This window comes from Phoenix dactylifera, chromosome 5 (genome assembly GCF_009389715.1).
Source record: "Phoenix dactylifera cultivar Barhee BC4 chromosome 5, palm_55x_up_171113_PBpolish2nd_filt_p, whole genome shotgun sequence".
Classification (NCBI taxonomy): Eukaryota; Viridiplantae; Streptophyta; class Magnoliopsida; order Arecales; family Arecaceae; genus Phoenix; species Phoenix dactylifera.
The window spans coordinates 6,685,928-6,709,973 of record NC_052396.1 but is presented as its reverse complement, the minus strand read 5'-3'; the positions used below and the strand labels follow the sequence as shown (position 1 = coordinate 6,709,973).

The window sequence follows — 24,046 nt, the reverse complement described above, 5'->3', positions numbered from 1 at the left end:
GTACATTTGCACGTGCATGATGATTAAATTCTAGAGCATTATGGATCATCCAAATTTCCAGTTCCGATCACTCCTAGATAGCCAAACTATTATATTTAGATTTTTTAATAAATCAAGAGGGTTTCAATACTCTTGTTTAGCAAATCATTCTCACAAGCCTAGCCCAAACTACTGTATGCATCAATACTCAAGATTGTGAGACCAATTGGTCCTAGAATCTTAAAATCCAAGTTTAGGCTTAAATTTTTTGTATCTTGTCTTAAGCCTTCTTGGACCGCCGTGGCTATTGACAGTTTAATCAGCTACCATCTAGGCTCTTATAGGTAAAACACCGGCCATCTAGATTGGCGACAGGCCGTGAGACGAACTAAGATCTCAATATTTCTTAGTCAAGGTGTGAGCAAAATATTAAAAAATTATAGTTTTCGAGATCTCTACCAATATATATTTAGTATCAGAACATTGAAACATTGACTGATAATGTAAATCATACAATATCTAATTTTCGATATTGATGGTAAAATTTCATAATAAAAATAATTATTTAAAAATAATGAAAAAATTTGATTGGATTTATATTATTGACCAGTTTCTTAAATCATATCATCAAGATTTTGTATGTCACGAGTCTCCCATGCGGGCGCTCGCATATAAAAACTCGGCCGCTTCCAATGCGGTCCCCAATCCGAGGCCCGACTTTCCATCAGTTCACGTGTGCCAGCGAAAATCCAGCCTTTCTCACCACGAATTACACGGTTTCCCTCACGCGCTGGAATTTCGCCAAAATCAGCTGCCGTCAAAATCGAGCTGTACGGTTCCTTACGCTGTCGCGCGGAAGACCACAAGCAGGAACCTTCGCCGCAAACCAATACCGTGGAAACAACTTATTACTTTCTTTTTTTTTTCTTTTTAATAAAAAACGGAGAGTTGGGATGCCTTTTCTCTTCTGCCACTCCATCTCCTCCTCTTCCTCCCGCTTTGGAACGGAAAAATAAAAGGGAAGCGTCTCCGGCACCGCCTCTCAACCCCCTCGTCTTCGAAGATGTCTAGCTTCAGCGGCGACGAGACCGCACCCTTCTTCGGCTTCCTCGGCGCCGCAGCCGCCCTCGTCTTCTCCTGTAAGAATAAAAATAATCATCCCTTTCTTTCGTTTCTTTCTTCTTCTTGGCGATGATGATGATCATGTCTTGGATCTGATCCGAGCTGTCGGTTTGTTGGACTCTCTGAATTACAGGTATGGGGGCGGCGTACGGGACGGCGAAGAGCGGTGTGGGGGTGGCCTCGATGGGGGTGATGAGGCCGGAGCTGGTGATGAAGTCGATCGTGCCGGTGGTCATGGCGGGAGTGCTGGGGATTTACGGCCTCATCATCGCGGTCATCATCAGCACCGGGATCAACCCTAAGGCCAAGTCCTACTACCTCTTCGACGGCTACGCCCACCTCTCCTCCGGCCTCGCCTGCGGCCTCGCCGGCCTGTCCGCCGGCATGGCCATTGGCATCGTCGGCGACGCCGGCGTCAGGTACCAATCAATATGCCCCCCCCCCCCCCCCTTCTTTTCTCTTTTGAGATCTGCTGTTATTTTGCTTTGATTTTATAAAGTGTTGTGAATATAGAATTCTTTTTTCTTTCTTTCTTTCTTTTTTGTCTTATTTTTGGTCGGAATGGATCTGTTGGGAAATTGTCTAAATCTTGATCCTATTCTTTGTTCAAGCTAGGCTTTCGCAAGTTCTTTCCCTCTAAATCAAAACGCTGTCCACTTTTTTTTTTCAGAAATGTAGGATTTTGATTATTGGGTTTTCACTCAGGATCCGTTCAATGATTTTTTTTTTTGATGAATTATGGATGAATGCTGAGATTAAATGATTCTTATGCTGTCAGCTTTATTTTTATGTAAACCATTAAAGTTATTTTGATTGCTGGGTTTTAATTCGTGATCCATCGCATGATCTTTATGATGGGCTATGGATGGATGTTGAAGATAAAAAAGCTAAATGCATCTTGTTGACCCGTTTACTGCATTGATGTGCCTCTATTTATTTGTTATCTCTAAGCTGTCTTAGTCAATGTGAGATTTTTGCTCTGTTGCAAGATATGCATGAGCGATTTATGGGGTAAATTGATCTGAATGAGACTTTAAATAAAACTGACAAAATTATGGTGCATTGATTCTTCAACAAGGATCTTGGTGCCTTGATTGGTTAGATGGTGTTCAGGTATCAAGTCACAAATTAATTCTTTCCAGTGAAATAGGTTAGCCAATGCACTCTTGTTATGGTGATAATTGATTTATCTATCAAATCATTCATCATTTTCTGAGAAGATCAATGCACCGATGGGTTTAATTGAAAACACACTACCAAATTTCCATTTACTTAAAGCCTGCAAGATTCAGCAGAATGAATAGTGTGCCTTTGCAGTAACTGTTTGCAAAGAAGACAAAAGAGAATAAAATGAAAGGTAAAAAACTTTTTAAAAAACAAAATATGTTAAATAAAATATAAAATAAATATAAGAAAATAAGATATAATATATAGAACAGAAATAAAATAATAATGCGAATGCTTTAGGGAAATATGGAAACTAGGAAGAGGTTAATGAGAGACACAAAGAGATTTTATAAGGGGAAGAGGGTAAAAACATTTCTTTCATCACCCCTATGATCTCTCTCTCTCCCTCTCTCTGCATGATTTGCTTCCCTTGATTATTTTTCATTCTCCTATCCCTAGAATCTCTTTTTGGCATGATCAAGGCCCGTGGTTCCAATTTCGAGTATCATACTGACACCTAACCGGTACAGTATGATACCAAACCATATCTAACTGGTATAGTATGGTACCAATACTCGATATGCAAATGCATACCGGTTTGATACTGGTGCGATACTTTTTTGGGTTTTTTTAATTTTTATTTTAGGATTATTTTAATGTTTCATGGGTGTTTGAAAGTACTTAATTAAGCTTTTACTGGTCAAAGTCCCCAATTAAGCTTTATGGATGCTCAAAGTACTTTACATGGTAATACTGTTTGTTCAATTCTTGTTCAACCTATCGTATGCAAACATTTATCTAGTCAGGAATATTTGTTCATGGATATTTGCCTAGAATCATATAAAGTGGTTCAAAACATATTATTTGTTACTCCAGAAATTATTATATTGATAGTTGCAATATTTGAGTAGTGAAGGCCTGGTTGAAGACAAGATAATATTATCGAGAGCAATAGGATCCATGATGTGGAAAAAGGTTGATAAAAGAAGTTGACTAGATACAAAAAGTTTTTGAGATTTGATGAAGTTCACAGCAGGGTCGGCGGAACTGGTATCGGGCACCATTCCGGTTGCTCGATGGAACGAGTCGGTACGAGCTCGTGCTGTGCCATGTCGAGTCCGTATAGACATAGTAGAAGAGGCGGGGGAGAGGAAGAATGAGAAAGGAAAAGAAAGAGAGAAGGAGGAGGCCGAGGAAGGCCGAAGAGCCGCCGCGCAGAGGAGGCTAGAGAGTTGCCGGGAAACCGTGGAAGAGGGGCTCCCTCCGGTCCCTTGTGTTTAAAACAAATTAAGTGAAGTTGGCAATTGGTTTGCCGACTTTCACTTAAAAATTTTAAAAATAAAAGGAGCCCCTCCGGCCTCTGTTTTGAAGGAAATATGGGACTGGAGCGAGCTCCTCTTCCGTGGCTCCCTCATCCACGTGGCGGCTCTCTGTCGGCCGCGGAGGCCAGCCTCGATCTTCCTCTCTATTTTTCTCTCTCCCTCTCTCCCTCACTCTCTCTCTTCCTCTTTTTCCTTTGTCTTCTCTCCCTCCAGTGCAGGTCTCGTTTTTGTCACTAGAACCATCTCTGTCTGCGGCCGGTACGACTCGAGATGCTTCAAACTGGGCGGTTCGGAACGGTTCTGCCGACCTTGGTTCACAGAATCCATTAATCAAAAATCTTAGGAATAATATAAATTACCTGTCTAACAAAATCACTTATATGCAACAGCATGCTCCTTATACAAGTCACAAACTCTTTATTTCATGATTCCTATGTGCTTCTGAAAATTTATACTATGAGAAGCAAATTATACTATTGATTTGGCTCATAATTTCTCTGCAGCACTTGCAGATATTTTTAGAAATGATACTAGCACTATAGCCTCTTTTTAGAGTGCAAGTATAGGCTTTGCTTTGAAAACAAAAAACAGCGTGGCTGTCTGAAAATATTAAGACCTGGTGTCTTACCGGCCACACATGAACACTTCAATTTATCCTTGATGAGACCACCTTGGCCCAACAACTCTCTTCAATTTTTCCTCCATGAGATCACCTTTACCCAACAACTCTTAAACGATTGGGGAATAACGTCCCAATGATGATATGGTCGGTCTTCAAACTTGAAATAGGCTGTGGTTTGGTAGAAGAATTCTTAACAAGAAATTATAAAACTGTAAAAAAAGAAATAAAATATAATAGGAAAAAAATCTTGACTACTATATGATCTTGCAAGTTCTATACCTTATCCTTGGGTTACCTTCTTGAGTCATACCAGAAACATGAAAGTTAAATTTCTCCTATCAATGCATAAAGTGGTGTTGCAATCATCACCAAGTCGTTTGGGGGTAAGAAAGGATTGGCAGTCCTTGTTGCCATCTGATGTAAACACGGAAATTGACTCTATAGCAACTTCCACTAGGGAATTTGAGGAACTTTTAATGGCACATCATTATATACACAAGTCCTTGTCTTATTATTGTGGCATGTTGACATGCTAATGGTATAAAATCAATATTGCCGGTTAGTCAAATTACCATATGGCAGGTCGAATGTCTTACATGTAGTAGTTTTTGCCATGCATCATAAGCATCTTTCAATTTCGGACATGTAATCGTTGAAGCTTGGATTCCCAGAACTATAATTTTTGCTATAGGTTTAATATTGGAGTATATCATAGAGCTAAGAGTCCACTTTCTGAGGCTGGCTTGTCTCTCTTGACTAAATGAAGGAAAGAAGAAGAAAAGGAAGGAAAGAAAGGAAGGAAAGAATAAGAAATGGAAAGAAGGAAAGGAAGGGAAGAAGAAGAAGAAAAAGGAAAGAAAGAAAGGAAGGGAGAAAAAGGAAAAGGAATGAAGGAAGGAAAGAAGGAAAAAGGGAAAGAAAAAAAAGGTTAGGGGCCTAAACCGCCCCCAACAGTTCAAAACTGAGTAGAATCGAGGCAGGTAACTATCATTTGCTAGATAGACATATCACTTCAATAAGGATAGCAGAATAATTTAAATATTGATTTCAATCTAGACCTTAGGATCCAATGGCTGGAAGAGGAGTGTTATGTGGTGAGTTTAATCAGTGCTTTATGCTGTATAGGATCGTTTATTTTAGGTGAGCACCTGATTTGAACAGACTACAGCTTATGGTCGTGACAAGGATAATGAGGGAGATTAAGGGGCTATTGCTTGTAGCAATAGTAAAAGGGTTGTGTTGAGAAGCACAATGACACAAGTTCAAGTCCTAGGCAGCTACTTTGTGCAAAAATTGGCCAAAGGGGCAGGTATGTCTTAAGTTTGGCTCTCTTATGACCCCGAATTGCTGGGATTATAACAAGATAATGCCCCTATCGAAGGTGGATAGAGTTTGGACCGAGCCTATTATCTCATCTTATTTTTGTTGAGCCAAAATAGATGCAGGGATTCATAATCCCTTGCAATTCAGTCAAACCTAGGATATCTTAGGAGCAGCCGTTCCATAGCATCTCCCTGCCATTTTATCCCCACCTGCTTTTTAAAATGACCCGAAAATAAAAACACCCCTTGTTAGCAAAAGTTAACAACAAAGATTGGAGCATATTTGTTTTTTTAACAAAAAAGTAACCACACTGTTGTCAGCTGTATTCTGGTATTATGCAATTATTAAATGGGGATAAGAACACTTTATGCAACCACAATTTTAAGACGCATCCCAATTTCCTGCAATTAACTTTGCCTATTGAGGACTAGAAAAGTTATACCAGAAATTTCTGTTCCTTTTCCTAACACAACCTAAAGGATACAGTGATCATACTCTTTGCAGCAGGACAGAAAATCTGCTGCCTAGATCTTGTCGCAGCAGAAAAATAAAGTTGTAGGATGAAGAAAAAGGGGAAATGATAGCTTGCTTTTGTGCATTTTAAAACTCGTAAGTCTGTCTTCACTCCCAGTTTGTCTTCCCTTATTCATTTTTGAGGGGAACAACCAACATTCCAAATCGAGTTCCATGGGACTCTTGTATAAAAAATATTACATGCACAATATTTCCTTAAACCTAATAGATTCTTCCACGTCTGAACAAAAACAGAGGGAAAGTCAGGCCTTATTGGCTGACTGATCTATTTCTCCAGATTTTCTTCAGTTATTGATTCCAAAGTTACTAAACAGTGCTCCATAGATCTTCATACCACATATTATTCATTGGTTACTTTCTGGCTTTCCTTTGGGTTTTCTTTTGGGCAGTCTTTTTGGCTTGTTGCCGCCCATGCTTGTTAAAATTGACTTCATTGGCTTGTTGCAAGCTCAAATGTCAAGGGTAAGCAGAAATGGGTCATGAATATATGGTTAATCGAAACAAGAAAGAAATAAAAGGAAAGCTCATCCATGTGGGCAAACATTTAATTCAGTAAATTTCTATCATAGCAAATCTGTGTGGGCAAAGATTTAATTCAATAGTTTTCTTTCTTAGCAACTTCTACTTCAAAGCATGAGAAAGCTCTCTGTGAAGGCCTTGCCTACAAGAAAGCCATCCTTAAATACAAATATTTTAACAAATACAAATTTTCATGTTCTTCTGTAAAAGAAAATATGGCTTTTTTGTCATATTCAAAGGTTCACTGATTTTTGAAGGTTAACAACTAAAATTTTATGAAGATAAATTTTACCTAGTTTAGGCTTTTAACATCTTTGTTAAAAGAGGGAGGATTGTTATCAATGCAGAATAAGAACCAGTGGATCATCTAAAATATGCTCACTTCGACCAAATTTGAGAAACAAGCCGATCCAAGTGGGAGAGCATTTATTCAATATGTTTCTTAATTAACAAATGGACATAAAAAGATATAACAAGTTTTCTCTCCAGACATATTCTTCAATGATACAGTTTCTTTTTACATGTTTGGTGAACAAATGATCCTCATCAAGTTTTCTCCAAAATAAGAAAAACAAATGGTAAGGTCGATAGCTAAAATTTAAAAGATAGTTTCCTGTGATGATTGATGAGTAGAAGGAAGCCCAGCCGACTGTTTTGCTAAACAAACAAAGAAGATCGCTTGATAAATTCCATCAGCCAAGTATCAGAAAACCTGGTGGTTATGATAGTTAGGACAAGCTAAGGCTTTCAAATTTTCAGGTTTTCCACAAAAAACTGGTTTCGAAATGGCCCTGGCCTTTACTAAATGAAAATAAGTGGTCTTTGGAATGTTGGTGTTTTATTTGGATAAAATGGTTTTACCACTAGAATACCTTTTGAAATTTGCTGCGGTTTGTCTTAATTGTTTTGCAGAGCTAATGCACAACAGCCCAAGCTCTTTGTTGGAATGATCCTTATCCTCATCTTTGCCGAAGCGCTGGCCCTCTATGGCCTCATTGTTGGCATCATTCTATCATCTCGCGCAGGCCAATCAAGAGCAGACTAAAAGAGGGCGGAGAGTCATGCTTGGTAGGCTTGTTTGAAAAGTTAGATCCTTATCTGCCTCAAAATCATACCAGGTCTGCAATTCTTCATGTGCTTGTATTCTCGTGAAATTTTGGACTGGTCATTTTCTATGTAGGATTACTCTTTTAGCACAATAGGGATGAATATGTATGCGAATAAAGATAACATAGCTGTTACCTTTTAGGCTGCAGCTTTTGAATTAGAGCTTCAGCTATTGTGAAAACTGCCAATGTAAACTTGACCAATTTTTTCACCTGGTGGCCTAAATTTCTTTATTTTGTTTCATTAGCTTTGATGCTGATTCAAGGTGTCAGTCTTGCCTGCTCAGAGGTGGTAGCGTTGGATTTTTTTCGATTTTATATTTTGGATCTATATTTTGTTGGTGCTTGACAAACGCTCACGCATCATAACGCTTTTGCACCTCAACTGTAACTTTCACCAATGAAATGATCCAATGCCCACTACATAGACAGAATTATCCATCTAAATTTGTAGTTTTATATGCCAGCTTGCTGGTGTATAGCTAGAATCATTTTCTACATAATGTCTACAGCTTAAAGCTTCAGCTTGATGGATTTTTGTGAAAAGGTAATAATAATAATAAAATATATAAAACTAAATATTGCGCACATTTATTTATTTCAAGGCTAACTTGATATGAAATCTTTGGCATGAAAGCGGTTTATAATTATATATGACTCTTGTTATGTCAGTGCATGGACCGACTGCTTGCATAAAACTGTCTCTAAAAAAAATAAAAGTGAATAACATGCTTCATATGGAGATAAGGTGGAGCATGCAAACGTAGCGTTTAGAGTAGGCATCGTTGCTGAGATTGCTATGACAAGGTTGTTTTTAGGAGCCAAGTCGGCCATGATTGAATGGGTATTTGTGTAGGTGCAATCTTTTATTCTTTTACGCACACGGTCTACTGTGCCGATATCGGTTGTCCGATGGCCCGAGTCGGTATGGGCCCATATCGTGCCGAACTTGTACCGACACAAGAGAGAGCGAATGTAGACCGTGAGAGAGAGAAAAAAAGAAAGAAGAGGGAGAGGGAGGAAGAGAGAAAGAGACTGGCAGATGCCAATACTGGTGCAGAAGATGATGTTACAACTGTTTCGAACTGGATTTCTTATTTTATTTGAAGTAAAGATCCTTTCACTAAAAAAATTTATAATTTTTAAGTGAAATCAGCAAATCTTTGCATGCTGCACTCTTCTTAATATACAAAGCCGAATCTTTCTAATAAAAGAACTCGCCACTAGAACAAGCTTGAGCTAGTGAGAACAAGATAACGCCTTCGAAGATCTTGATTTAGTGGTGCTAGCGTGTGCTTTTTAAACCAGGTTGCTTTGTTACAATGTGAAGCTGCGTGGAGAAGATTGGTCATTGTTTTTGGGATAAAAGTTACTTGTATATAAAACGACAGATATCCCTATTCCTTTAAAACTTGAGAGTAACACAAATGATCCTGACAAGAGAATTATTGGAGATGGTTGAGTTATAGGAGATCCAGGACACAAAAATGAGGCTTAACCCGTACTTTTCTCTTGATCTTAGAAGATCGTGAAAGTCAAGACATGTTGATGACTCAATGAAATAGTACGAATGGAAACTTTGAACCAGTTTGACGATCGTATACCATATCATAGAATTGTCAAACTTAGGATCGGTGGCTCTTAGAGGACACCAAAGGCCATTATAACCATGTATTGTTAACAGATGCTGTAAGTAGTGCTATAATCAAGTACGATCAGTTGGATTCTGATCAGGTTTGGATTCTGATCTTTCATGAATGCAACTCTAATCCAAAACAGTTGCATCTCCAGTCATTCAACATGATTGTCAAGTACGATCGTCCCATTTTCACCAGCCACCAAAACACTGGATATGTGTCTCACTCCAGCACGCTCTCAGCTGAAAAAGTTGGTAGCGACGATACCATTCCATAAAGCGCTTGCAATAGTAATCTGAAACAAAGAACAGAAGGATGCTATCAAAACAAGAACTTCAGAGTAGTTATATATTATGGTCATTCGACTTTGTATTTCATCCACAGGATTGCATTCTACTGCAAAAGCTTAAAAAGGTAATATCAAGAAAACAATATTCGACATGCTTGCAAAAGTTGTCGTTGACAAATTGCTAGCATTTTGCATAGCATGAGCTGCAAATTATTCTACAAGGAGGCAAAAGTGTCAGTATAATAATCACCAGCAATAATGCACGCTTGCTTATGTCACCAGCGAACTGTGGCTTGTGCAATATTAATATAACCAAAGGAATTGCGTGCTGGGCTAAATGTAAAGGCTTACAGCATCAGGAGAGAGCACTGAATGGAGAGTAAACCTGTCTCGCACATAAAGCTTATCGTTTTGTTCAGTGTCCAAATGTTACGAGAAGTTATTCAGGATTCTGCTCAGAAATTGTTAAGCTTTAGAAAAGCAAGTATAGATCACACATTGAGAAAGCTTGCAAGTATTAAAATTGGAGATAATGCTCACCCTATGCTGCCTCAATCCACCAAAGCACCAGTGTCATGGCAAAAGGCTGTAAAGACGAGTCATACCATGGTCATGGAGGTACAGAGAGAATGTCGTGCTAGGGTCTACAAGGAAAAGAACTGAACGTCTGCTTAAGAGGACACAACCAGCAAAGAGACATAAGAGAATATAATCAACAGCAAGTCCCATAGCAAAACACACATGGAGTGAAATTCAACATCACTGTAAACTCAAAATTTTATATTGAAGTAGTCCCTTGACACAGCAAAAAAACATGTAAAAGTAACAGGTTATTTTAGTCAGCTGTGGAGCCCCCATCATCTGAAGAAAATGCAGACATTGCGACTGTAAGCATTTTTAAAAGAAACCTTGTCAAGTCCGCATAAACAAACATGGAAATTATAGGCAAACCCCATAAAGAATGGACATTGCAAAATCAAACCTACTTTAGGCCCAGAATCCTTGTTGACAATTATGAAATGGCAGGCGAATGCGATCTAAATGCTGCGTTTGTGTTTGACTAATAAACTGCATTCATACAAATCCAGCATCATTGGAATAAATGAGGAAAAGTTTAAAAATGTCAGTAATGCAGCATCAACAGAAACCTACCTTTCAACCTGTTCTTTGCAATTTCACCATTCTAACTGTTGGGAAAGAGGACGACGAAAACAAGCCGGTTCACACAACTGCTATTGATGCCGGAGTTAGGAAAATAGATTAGGTGATATTCCATTTAGGATAAAATCCATTATTCAATTAAATCAGAGCTAAAGAGGAAAGCTGGCAAGACCAAAATATCTAAACTTCAATTAATATATGGTACAAGAAAATTTTATGATCAATGTCTATTTGCATGAGAACAAAGAAATGAGGGGTCCCATCTTACAAACCCACAATTAAGTTAGATTAAGTACAATTTGGACTAATTTTGTTTGTATACAAAACTCGAGCAATGAACCACTTCAGAAGAGGGATGAACAGGTTATGCAAGTTGTCAGTTTTTTTTTGTACAGAGATGAACAAAGAGCAAAAAGATCGCCTCATGTATGGGATCCTTGAACAAAGAATAGGGTTAATCTGTATAAAGAATACAAGCTCCGGTTGATACCAAATGGAACAACTGCACTTGAATCTAATTGATCCTCGACATAATACCAATGGTCAGGCAAAAAATCTGTTGCTTTAAGATCAGCACTAGAAACCAATGTCACCCAAGTCCCTATATGACTTTATTTCTCCTTCCTCTGAAGCATCCTTGTGAACCCCAAAGCACATGAAAGAAAGAGGCATGTGCAAGTCCTCAAGGGACTGTCCCTGAAGGAGAAAGATCTGATTTTGCATGAATCTTGGAATGCTAAAGGTCCATAGAGTTGCTCCATATGGTTTGACAGCTTTCAACTAGATGCTTGTGCCATATCCTAGAGTGCATTTCAGCATTGACAATTTATGGGTTCTGCATGAAAATTGTAAAACAGACAATCGACTGGCAAGCATTTCTGATTCCATCGAACTGCAGAAAGAGCTCATAAGCCATTTTGGTTCTTCAACAGGATGCAGGTTATAAATAACAGGCATCACTTGCAGATGATTTGCTTCCAAGACAGCCATTGGAAGCATCAGGACTTTGCTTTTTGATTCATTTCCATATGCCTTTCAATCAACTTGTCCACAAAAGATCGAATCTGCAAAAATATATATAAAACAGTCAGAGTCAAAAGACAAACTGTAGCTGCCAGGTACTCACTCTGGAGAGGAAAATGTACAACAGGTCAGAGGACAAATTTCAGATGTCTAGCACAAGGATATTATAACTACACCAAAAAAAAGGCCAGCATATTGACAACATAGCAAAAACAATAAACAGCCAATAAAAGTAGTTGCTACTATGGAGATAAAAAAAAAACATGATTAAGTAGGTTTTTGCATGAAGCAAGATGGAAAATTTCGGTCAAAGAACAAGTGCAGACCTTGTTCTTCCGCTTAGAATCAAGAAACTCGTAAACTGCCATCACCTTTTCTGCTTCTGTACATTGTTCCATGACCTGAAAAATCAGAGCAAAGAAAATAAACATATGTCACAAAATGTTACAGTTCAAACTTAAGAAAGAGGGAAGGGGTGTTTCCAATAATTTCAATGTTTCCACACCTAGTTCCCAATGATAACTAGTATGAATAATCTAGATGTGATGAAAATTATGACCTTTGAATCTCATACTACATATCGCAACTCATCTAATGAACTAGCAAAGTTGGCAGAAAAGGTACATGACAGGCATAAGCATAAGCAGACTCAGAAGATAGCACAATCAGAACTTAACCAGAGTCTACAGACATACTCATAAGAAATAAAATGACATATAGATGAAAACTTGGCAAGACAAGGACTCTTCTCCGAGAACTTATAAATGACGAAATACGAAAACCTGTAGAGTACATACAGCAAAGATATGCCAAAATTGCAAAATGCAAATCATTGACCTAAATCCTCCTAATTTTACATGAGATAAGAATAGAACAAGAGCTTACCTTGGCAGCAGTTTTCTTCATTATAGACTTATATCCTTCTCTGTCAATCTTCCTTATCTTATACAGAGGCATAAGCAATGATGCCACATAGTCCACCACACCTTGTTTAATACAGTCTGCTCCTCTTGGTTGACCATCAAATGATGATCTGTTGCCTGCAACTTGTGAGGCAGAACTTCCTCTCATCTGCCCTTGGTGCCTAGCACTGGATACATCTGACATTCTATTTGAATCTTCCTCGTCCCTTATGTACATATGGCTATAAAAATCAGCATCTGCATCCATTGCTTGAGACTGCCACCTCTCAATGGCAAGAGAACCCTTGACACCCCCACTTCCATCTGTATCTGTATCAACCCATGCCTTTGTCAATCGACTATCTATCGCTCCACTTTCTCCAGAATGTTCTCTTAGATTTGAAGGGCATGCCATTTCATTTGAATAACTCCTCTCTGTACAGTTATCACCAGACATTTTTGAATTGTCAAGCTTCGCACAGGAGGCGGTAAAATCAACCGACCAATTTCTCACCCTGCAGTTTCTCAAGTCTATTTCAGATATACAATCTTGCCTTCCAAGAACACCACCAAACCATTTCTTTCTTATGTCAGATTCATCCATCTGTACATATTGTTCACGTCTTGCAAATTTATGGAATGATGGTATCTTTGGAAGATCGCGCCATGCACTAACCTCTGCTTCTGAAGATGCATATGCCTACAAGAACCACAAGATATCTAAATTCAGTCAGTTGATGGTAGAACAAGAATATTGATACTCAATGAGAAAACAGAATAACTTCTAATTGATGATGGAAGAAGGAAAAGAGGGACCTCAGCAGCTTTAAGAGCAGCAGCACGTGCAGCTTCAGCAGCAGCAAAGGCTGCAGGTGCTTCTTCAGTCATTACCACATTATTCTCCAACATAGATTCCATACCCTGTATCACTCTCTGGGAGCATGATGAGTTAACCTCAGAATTTATTTCTATTAAAGGTTCTAACTTGGCTATCCTGTTATCAAATTTTTTATTATTTGCTCTGGAAGGTGAATGGGTTCTAGCAGTTGAAGGAACCTGCCAATTGCCTTTACTATCCAATGCTTCACTAGCCATATGTAGAGGTGGCTTTCCTGATATCAGATCTTTAGATCTGACCATCGATGATTCTGATTTTGTTGTTTGCCTTAATAGTTTCACCGCACCATTTCTGGCCTTGTCCTTACAGAAAACTTCTATCCACATACTGACCAGCTGACTTGCTATAGCACGGATATCTCGACTAGTATGCACACAGACTTTCTCCTTTACAGTCCTTCCAATCCCTACAACAGTGAAAACACACACAAAAAAATTGACAACAGGTTTAAAAAGCACTAGCGTGCGAACCAAAACAAACTTCAAAAAAGAAAAAAATTTGTTCATCAAATAAATTTGCTTCATAGTTCAAAATGTATCAATACCACCATTTCAAAACCATATGTCTGATAATGCTATACATTCATACATACATACATACAATAAGAAAATCTAATGCTTGTTAACTAAAAGGTACATCTTGCATATTAAAAAAACTGAAAAAGACATGATGTGGCAGAAAAATATGCAAAAGCATGCTACAGTATGCTATAGAGAGCATTTATTTGACTGGTTAAAATTTAAAAAAATACATGTTCCAAATGAACCACAGCATTTTGGGTCAAAACAAGAAATGCATGCTCCCTGTTCACAAAAACAACTGACAGTATTACTGTATTTAAAGACAAAAGTTCCTCACTAATCCAATATTGTACATGAAATAATAAAAGTAGTACGCTAAACAAATAGATATCAGATTACCTGCCCTCAGTCCAGGTCATATTATTTATTACTACATGACCTTATGAAGATTCTCCAGTAGTTGTGCATCACAAGATCCCATATTTCTAATTAGTAGAACATATGCAGAATATCCATGAGAGGTGCTAGTTAAACACTTCCTGGGGATGCAGAGTATGACCTCTGTTACCCTCCTTGTGATCCCTCTAAAATTCTTGGAGCAGAAAAATAAGCACCTCAACATGCAATACTCAAGTCCTCTCATCAATCCCAAATATCTCTTTGTTCACTTGCATCACCATAAGCAATTTCACCGATGTCACGAAGACTAACAGCTTAAATGTCTTGATCAACCAGGCACATTTTGTACTTCCCAAGAAATATTGTCGTGCGGGGATGGTCCCATCTTGGAAAGAAAGCTACCCAGCCACTTATGTTCCTTCACTTACAACCTCTTTTTTTTTGGGTAAGGCACTTAAAACTTTCATAAGGTAAAACAAAAGGAATAAACCATCAAGCATTATTCCAGCTACTTCGGATCAGCTTTAGATACCCTCATTTGTCAATTGTTTCCACTAAAGGCAGCCTTTGGAGCTACTGCAATTTTTTCCAAATTTTTTGTCCACCTTTCCCACCTCTTTCTAGACCCTAAGTCTCTTTGCCTCTTGTAATCCTCGTTGCACATAAATTTCAATAACTGTAACAAAACTACTGTTCACAACTTATACTAGTTTTCACAATGTAATACTATCAATTAGTAGCTCATATATGCTTTATTTATTCAGTCATCAATCAAGACATAAAGATTAAATAAGCAAAAAGCTTATGTACTGATAATAATTTTTAGGTGGCAAATGGAATACTTTGAACATGTTTTACTCTTTCAAGATTAACAACCTATTTGTTACTCTAAATTAAGTAAGCTTGTATCTGTTTTGACACCAGAAAATAAGCATAAACATGAATGGATTAATTTTGTGAACTTGTGTCAAGGTGTGTTGCAATGTATTGCCGAGGTTTAGGCCAATGTGGAATGATATTGGACCTGTGTGCAATATGCTCATGGTACATTGCTACCCTGATAGCAACCTCGATAGCATAGAATTTACAATATAATTTCATAGCAATCTTAAGAAAATGAACTAAAGAACATTTCCTATGCACATTTATGAGAGTGCACAAAAACATACATATGTCAGTAGTATAAACTAGCATTTAATGCAATAGTAGATTAAAGAGAGAGGGAACGAGTGCGACACTTAAGAAGTGTCTAGAAACATTAATCTAACATTGTTAAAAATCTAAACAAGTAGAAAGGCTTTAAGTTACAATGTCACAACTTCAAATGCCTTTTGCTAGTTACTTAATGATCGTTCCGAGTGCCAATACTTTTATCTAACATAAGCATAACACTGCATTTTCGGGGTGCCAAAGAGTGTCATGTCTTGGTGTCTACATGTCCTGAATGCTGCAAAAATTTAACTACTGCAGCTATGCTTAAAGATTACTCAATGCCAATACCTATCAAATGGCACTCATAAGGAGTCAACAGCTTGAGGAAGACAAGTTAGTTCTATCTATTCCTTTGTGCTTTAAATAAAGAACTCCTCAAGGTGAGGAGAAAAAGAATATTGATTATGCTAAGCCTTCTGCCAAGGCTACTTAAATATCAGAGTTTTGCTACAAGCTCTCAGCTTATATTCAGAATGTACTACAAAATCATGATATTTCGTGATTCCACATTCTGCTTGAATTTACAAGTTATGTTTTTATACCATCATGTTTTTGGTTTTGCAACAAAATTTCCTACCTCAAATCACAAAAACAGGTTTCTACTTCAAGAAGAAATTTTTGAATTCGTGTTTCACTCCCCATCATCCTACTTTTTTCCATTAATCTTTTTTAATAGCTAAACACTTCTTACAATTCTCAATTCTAGAAATTCAATGACTTCAAATATAGTAGAGGATAAAATCATGGTTTCAAAATCAGATGCCCCAAAAGCAGCCGTATGATTGATTTCAAATTTTGAAAATCATCTAAGTTTTTTGTATGAATTAACAAAGATATGCAAGATTTTGAAAGCCAACACTAGCAAACACAAATCATCACATCCTTGGCGATAAAAAGAGAGAACCTTTCCTATGAATAATGGAAGAGAATATCTTCTTTAAGCATTCAGCCACTCAATGAGGTTTTCCATAGAGCAGTCACACTTGCATGCAAGGCTCGCCGTCTCGGTATCGGACCACGTACCAGTGCCACACTCGCACAGTGTCGGTACAGTACAATACGAAGTTTTTTTGGCATACCAAGTGTTGGTAAACCACCCATACTGGATATACGGCACGCCGCATATCGCCTAGTTCAGGCCAATACATCGTACTTTACTTGCATGTTTTTATTAAAGACCAAAAGAAGGGTAAACCCCGGGCATTTGATCATTTGATATACATGATGGGATCTGAAGATGAGAGCTTATGCTAAAGAAGCAATACCCCAAATGACTGTATTAACTAGAGAACAAAAAATTGTTTCAAGCTAAAACTAACTACAACGATTAACCTTGACCTAATTATTTGGAGTAAGCTCCATAGCAACTGTAGGACTACGTTTAACAGCAAGTTTTGTTAATTCCTTTGTAACAATTATAAGCTTTGCTCCTTTTCATGATCCTATAGTACAAATTTAAATACTTCTCCTTGTGGGTGCTTCCACATATCCTCAATCCATAGGCCCATACTTTATTAATTAGTTATTGATCACTTTGTACTTAATTGGTGCAACTTCTACGTCTCCACTTATATTCGCATTCCTCCCCTACTGTTCCTCACTTAGTCACTAAAGTTGGATAAGATAAACACGTCTTCACCAGCATGCTGACCGTTCACTGGAATGAGTACTTGAGAGAATCTACAGATCTACATGAACATCACAAGAATTACATAATAGACAACAGAAGAGCAATGGATGCAACATGAGGCATTTAGAAGTTACAAGATAGGCAGAGCAAATTAATTCTATTTTAGTGATGCAGAAAATTCATGCTTTACTGAAATCTTAAATAAAACATCAGCTGGAAAAATACCTACCAGACAAACGAACAGCAAGAAGATCCGTTGATACAAGCACAAGCAAGCGGACACAATGACGCAAGAGCTGTGTAGCATTTTTGCCCAACGAATCCTAATTTAAAATGGTAAAGAACAGTGTTCAGATATTCAAGGATCTTAGTAACCTGATACTGAAATTCACACATGTAACAATTAAAAGAGGAATCAGCTTACAAGGATCCAAGTATTGAGTGTGCTAAGTCCCTCCTTGGTCCCAGCAAAGAATTTGAGAGTTTCAACAGGAAGGCATAACAATTCTTTTGCCAGAAGTAATCGTCCAGAAGTAGTCTTTGCACTAGAGAACATATCTTTCAGTAAGCCTTCCTTTGTGGGCAAGCAATGCATGTCATCTACGTTCTTGCAAAGAACACTGGAAAGTTTGCATGCATCAAGTCTCTTTGACATGTCTCTGACTTCACTTCTTTCACTATCTGACCGTCTTTGTACAGCTTCCATTGCATCAACCTCTTCCCCATGATCCTTGCCAGTACCGAAGATGTCAATAATACGAACTGCTTCTCGAAGACCACTCAACATTGCACCACCAACGGTATCTGGATGTTCTTTGCAGGTTGCTTCGCCAGCAAAAAATAAGCAGTTTGCAACAGGTCTCCCCAAAATATCATAGTCCTCCCCAGATGCGCCCACAGCAACATAGGAATAAGCACCCCTACTGTAAGGATCCAAGCCCCAGTTTGTTACAACAGCAGCTACAGGATCTGGTACAGCAGCTTCACCAAAAAGTCTACGAAGAACCATCAAAGCATGATTTACATGATCAGACGTGCTCATAAATTGTCCATCTATAGCTGCTTTCCCAACCACAAGTGCTATAAGAACAGGAGCCCCAACAGTCTTCTTGACATTCCAAAACATAAAACATTGGCCCCTCCGACTTGTTTCTTCTGCAGTAACCCCAAAATAATCTACAGTATCATCCCAAAATACTACAGGGAACTCTAGCACTACTTTGTTCAGCACACCAAAACCAAGCCTCTGGATTGAGGATTGTTTCCAACCTGGTAAAGTAGGAGAGAACTTAATGGTATCTGCCTTTAGACAACCAAGTGGCACGGTGATCAAGACTGCATCTCCCACAAACTCACCACCATTGGATGTGCTTACTTTCACTTTGTTTTGATGTTGGCCAACTTCACCTGAGTCCTTCACGTCATAGACGACTTCTGTAACAATTTGGTTTAAGTGAATATCAAGTCCCTTATCTAAACTTTCTATAATGGTGCTGTAACCCCCTTTAATCATGCAGTGAGCCCCTCCAAATCCTCCATAAACATCATCCTGGTTCCAGTAGGGAAGAGATACCTCCTTAAGCAAGGTAGCACAACCATACTCCAGATTCGCGAAGTGCCAATCCATCACTCTTCTCTCAAGAGGACTCAATATGTTCATAGTAGGACTGTCCTCAGCACCATTGGTGATTTCAGTGGCCATGGGAGGATTCATAACAGTATTCACCATTCCAGAATTGCAGACCAACTTAACTTGATCTAAAGCCACTGATGTTGACTGAGCCATACAACGCCTTCTAAGAGCATATTCTAGTCCATCCTCAAGTGACATCCTCATTGCACCTTCACCATTTTGTGCAACAAGTACAACCATGTCATCAAGGAGACTATTATATTCAGCTTCCAGAGTATCATCCAATTCAGTAGGAACTTTATGACCTGTGACTATATCATAAAGAGGGCAATCACTGTTCAAAACAGTTAATTCAAGTCCTAACTGCCTACAAATTAGAGAGGAGGGATCTGGCCGTCTTCCAGTCGCAACATCAGCCTCTACACCAGTGATAATGCTGGCACCAAGATCTACAGGAACTGAAAGTGATTTGCGGTCCGTATACACACGACCCCCAATTCTATCACGAGCCTCTAGAACAGTGACAGAAAAACCTTGGCGTTGCAGATGGCGTGCCGCGGTTAAGCCAGCAGGACCAGCTCCAACAATTATAATTCTCTTGAGAACTTTTAAATCAGATTCAGTACTATTATCCACCTTGATAGAGTGTACTTCAGTCGAACGGGTCCCAATATTTTCAATATATGCAATATTTTCTCTTTCACTTTCTACTGATTGATGCATATCAGAGAAATCTTCTATCTGCTTCACAGAAACATCAGGATTTGGTTCACGACCAAAGACAGAAGATGAAACAGAAATTGAACCACCATGTGGTTTTGCCTGTCGATCATTGCGCTGAATCCCTTGGTTATCTGGTACGACTTTGCCATACCCACTCCTCGGGCTGCAATGCCAATCCATGCACATATCATCTCCAACCTTAACACTGTTGATTATTTCTGTTTCACATTTTCTACTTGCAGACTGCACATCTAGTTCCATGCAGCCAACTGTTTGTTCCTTTGACTTCACCTGAGAGGATAACTCTGATCCCGAACAAGGTGATTGGAGATTATTATTTTCACTAGCTTCAGCATCAAGCTTCAATTTTGTTTTTTGAACTACAAAGGGCATATCATTCTCCTTTATCTCAAAATTTTCAGAAATACTAAACTGACTTTGAACAGAGGGAATTCCATGCTCAGAACCAGCTGTATTCACCCCATTAGTTTTGTTAGGTTTGAATTTCTTTGGAACTTTAGAATGAGGTATACCACACAGATTTGTTGTCTCCTTCTCTGATGCAATCCCTGTATTAATATAACCCTGCAAGGAGCTTGTTAGAAGTTAAATTCTGTGCTCTATAATGATATTGTTTTTGAAATGGAAGAAGAGGTGTAAAAACACAGAAATAAATATGGTTATGTACTGCAAAGTAGGTTATGCTTGAGAAAGATGAGTGGAATGTACAAGTTTTTTAAAAAAATAATAACTAAATTTTCTTTAAAGGGAAAAGAAAATCCCTAAGCCAGTCTTTCAATATCAAGCTTGGTGATAATTAAACTATCAATTGCCACCTGCCCATCACAATTATTGATTCGACAACTTAATGAAGAACTAGTCATATGATGAAATTTTCAAAAGAAAAGAGTGACTTGTGTAAGTCAGAACTCAAACTCACTAATAAAAATGAATATCATGAAACATGTGGATGCTACAAAAGAAAACTTACATTGCGGTCCAGAAACAAGTAAATTTCACGAATGAGAAGATCACAGGGTGATTCATCTTCTGAAGAGGTATCATATACACCACAATCTACAAGAGGCAATATGTGCTTCACATCTTTATTCCAGCGACCTAGAATTAAATTCCTGGGATGAAATGCAAAAACAAATTCAGGCATGTTTAGCGAATCATCATCAAGTCAAAAAACCACTGATGCAAAACCTAGGTAGTCCTACGGCTGTAGATGATCACAAGCCACATCAGATCAAATTGTTTGAGTTAAAATGAGGAAAAATGTCTGAAGAAAAAGAATATTAAAGATTCAAAGACTGTGCTACTAAGAGAAGATGTTAATTAGAATACATCTCGATCATTAACACCGATCATGTCAAAGCATATGAAACATGAAAAAAAGTGGTGGAGAAAGGAAATTATACAGATTCTGTGTCAATTCATAATTATAATTGTTATCAAAAATTTATTACCTTTTGGCATGCAGAAATTCACCATGAGAATGATAAATAGATAAACATTATTGAAAGAAAAAAAGATTAAGCAGGGCTATTTGAGGAAGGCCTAGATAAGAGATTTTCAACATATTCATAGGATAGTATTCCTTGTCAAGCTCAATGCCGTAAAAAATATAAAAATATATTTTAGAGGTTGTACCCAATTCGTTATCCTTCAAATTATACAACAAGCTATAAATGCTAAAACTACTTTTACATACAAGAAATCTGATGACTCACCTTCAGCAATGATGTTTTTTTTATCATTCTACCCATATTGTTCACCATGTCACTCCAATTTCAGCTCCATTGACAACAATTTAGTAAGAATGACCTAGAACAAAAATCCCATGGCGGTTCCTAATGACCGCTCATCCCCGTTAGTGCATATTCCAACAAACAACCATCAAAAGATGAAAAGTGTGAAACATTTTCTCAAATGATATTCAGCTTGGTCATTATCTTGACAAAAAACCATGGTGCACAGTTCACTCTAATTACATCCTTCAAACACTGGATAGATGATCTATTCCAAACAATCGATTTGGTTTAGACTATTGGGAAAATATCAAACTAGCCTACCAAATAATAGTACTAATGAGATGTACGCTTTTACTGATCATGGGATTGGAACTGAGAAAAAATTGAACTAGACATATCAAATATGTCAGGGAATATAAAACTCACAGCTTAACTGTAAGAGAGTTTAAACAATGATTGATAAAAGAAAACCAAATTTCCTAAAAAACATGAGAATTTAGAATTAAAAATACAGTGCCATCATATAAGTCAATGCAAAGCCAATGTAGCCAATGAGGACATGTTAAAAGTTATTACCCACTCAGAAACTTAAACTCTAAGAAACATCATTGTAAAGTTAAGCAACTTTTCAATGGGAAAATCATGTGGAACAACAACCAACTTTAAAATGAAGGGGATTTTACAGACTGCATTCCAGATATTCCTGAAGACCGTCTTTGCGTTTTAAGACATCCTTAAATTTGATCTTTTCAATTGGACTCATGGCACGAGCTTTCAACCCGGCTGCTACTGCTGCTGTACGAGAATTACTTGCCTCATCCAGAATATTCGAATGTGAATCAGATTTATCCTTTGCTCTGACAGATCGGTCTCCATCATATGCAGGGGTATTTGTAAACGATCCTTGCTCATGCATCAGTTCCCAGTCAACATCTCCCTCATATGCGGTGTCAACATTCTGCACCTTTTTATATTCCGCACCACCCAGGGCACCACTGACTGATTATCTGCATTATCATGATCTGACACAACAGTTGCAACAATGTGATAGGTTTCTTTTAGATCCAACATATTGGCCTAGAAAAGGCTGCACAAGTACTGTTATCCTTGGTGACAAGAAGATGTGGACTTCTTGCAACAGATGGCTCTTTGGATGCATCAACTAAATCTTCCAGCAAGTTTTCTTCAACAAATTGGTCCAAAGATTCACCAGTAACAGGTAAATCCTTGCAGTTGATGGCAGAAGAAAGAGCTGATTTTTTATCTACTTGAGAAGTCATAACTGTGATATCTACATCGGAAGGTTGAGGTAATCTATTACCATGTCCCAAGTTCTCTTCTAGATGCATGATGACCGGCATCCATTCTGACTTAACAGATAGAGGAACATCTCTGGGCAGGTTTAAATTATCATCATAGTCATGAATATCTTCTGCCTTTATACCACAATCTGACAATGATACACAATGTGAGAGAGTATCATATTGTTCTTTGAAACGGTCATCAGGATTAACATCCATCTTTTCTGGTATAGGAGGCTCACATTTCTGACCTAGAGAGTTCCACAAAGACTCTTTCAGATTTACAGAGGATGAGACTAACAGAATGTCGGAGCCATCAGCTTCTGTCAATTGCTTGCATCTTAAAACAGAAGATACCTTATCATTATGAGGAGATGGTTTTCCAAATGCTTCCTTGGAAGGTAGATTTAGACTGTCAGTTCTCATGATGGTATCCTTAGCCATTGTTTCTTCACATGGATCATCAAACTGATTATCTAAACACTCTATGATTTCCTTCTTTTGTATTTGGAGTAAAGAGTTTCCTGTAGGAGCACCACCAATTATTCGACTCAAAGCATTGCCAGATTCTAAACATCCCTCTGAGATCCTGGCTGCTTGCACAGTAATTGAATCTTGAACTAGAAGACGGGTGCTATCAGAATGTTCAAATGTTACATCCTTAGATGCTGAGGGCCTCCTGCCAATAACTTTTTGAGAACATGGTTTAAATTCAACAACATTACCCATCCATGTTGAAATGGGCTCAGGAGCTGATAATTCATCAACCTTATGCATCAAGTGACTCGTATTCCCGTTTGAGCATTGCTTCAAGCTATCCACCAGCCCCAACAACTCATCCTTCACCTGGTGAGGCAGCATATCATCTGAGTTTTCACAAGAAGTTTGATTCAACTTACTGCTGTCTCCTATAAATGTACCCAATCCATCTTCCTCGGTTGCTGCAGGCCTTGTCTTTTTTGTTTCCAGAACCAAATCAGAACTCAATTCTTTTTGAAGTAGAGAAGGTTCCAAATTATCTAAATCCCTTTCAGCATATCTGTCAAAACCATCAGCATCATACCTTGCACTTTCTACTCCAACTTCCAGATGGGAAATAGAAGGAGATTCTTGAATAGGAAGTGATTCTTTCCAAGTTCTGCTGGAACTATGTCTTGACTCAAGGGATTTTTGACTTCCGACCCGCTCTTTCGGAGCCAAAGAAGAGAGGGTTTCCCCAAAGACAACAGACAATTTTTCTTCCAACATTTCATCATTAGAAGTCTG

At 38.1% G+C, this 24,046-nt stretch overlaps 2 protein-coding genes across 4 annotated transcripts; one reads left to right on the top strand and one right to left on the bottom strand.

Moving 5' to 3' along the window:
• The first annotated feature begins 908 nt into the window (after positions 1–908).
• Positions 909–7,928, top strand: LOC103716904 (V-type proton ATPase 16 kDa proteolipid subunit). Its single transcript, XM_039126674.1, has 3 exons — positions 909–1,118; positions 1,235–1,520; positions 7,501–7,928. The coding sequence occupies exons 1-3, from the start codon at positions 1,043–1,045 to the stop codon at positions 7,631–7,633; spliced, it is 495 nt and encodes a 164-aa protein (XP_038982602.1). The 5' UTR covers positions 909–1,042; the 3' UTR covers positions 7,634–7,928.
• LOC103716903 (lysine-specific histone demethylase 1 homolog 3-like) lies at positions 7,743–22,541 on the bottom strand. 3 transcript variants are annotated; one of them, XR_005511961.1, is made up of 9 exons: positions 22,169–22,541; positions 20,714–20,858; positions 17,791–20,307; positions 17,596–17,689; positions 13,523–14,010; positions 12,690–13,406; positions 12,131–12,205; positions 10,161–11,845; positions 7,743–10,071 (listed from the first exon to the last, which is right to left on the bottom strand). XR_005511961.1 is itself a non-coding variant. In XM_039126672.1 (8 exons), the coding sequence occupies exons 1-8, from the start codon at positions 22,393–22,395 to the stop codon at positions 11,780–11,782; spliced, it is 4,329 nt and encodes a 1,442-aa protein (XP_038982600.1). In that variant the 5' UTR covers positions 22,396–22,541; the 3' UTR covers positions 10,932–11,779. The 3 variants fall into 3 exon arrangements, 2 of the variants coding, with proteins under 2 accessions (XP_038982600.1, XP_038982601.1); XM_039126672.1 differs by lacking the exon at positions 7,743–10,071 and having other exon boundaries at positions 10,932–11,845; positions 20,714–20,855; positions 22,166–22,541; XM_039126673.1 differs by lacking the exons at positions 7,743–10,071; positions 22,169–22,541 and having other exon boundaries at positions 10,932–11,845; positions 17,791–20,291; positions 20,714–20,843.
• Between the last annotated feature and the right edge of the window lie 1,505 nt (positions 22,542–24,046).

Excerpts from the sequence above, each read along its gene's own strand:
- LOC103716904 (XM_039126674.1), top strand. The coding sequence starts at position 1,043 with ATGTCTAGCTTCAGCGGCGACGAGACCGCACCCTTCTTCGGCTTCCTC. Across the intron at positions 1,119-1,234 it reads AGCCGCCCTCGTCTTCTCCT|GTATGGGGGCGGCGTACGGG; the intron begins GTAAGAATAAAA and ends TCTGAATTACAG. Across the intron at positions 1,521-7,500 it reads GTCGGCGACGCCGGCGTCAG|AGCTAATGCACAACAGCCCA; the intron begins GTACCAATCAAT and ends ATTGTTTTGCAG.
- LOC103716903 (XM_039126672.1), bottom strand. The coding sequence starts at position 22,395 with ATGCATGAGCAAGGATCGTTTACAAATACCCCTGCATATGATGGAGAC. Across the intron at positions 17,690-17,790 it reads CACTCAATACTTGGATCCTT|GATTCGTTGGGCAAAAATGC; the intron begins GTAAGCTGATTC and ends ATTTTAAATTAG. Across the intron at positions 13,407-13,522 it reads CTGCTCTTAAAGCTGCTGAG|GCATATGCATCTTCAGAAGC; the intron begins GTCCCTCTTTTC and ends TGGTTCTTGTAG.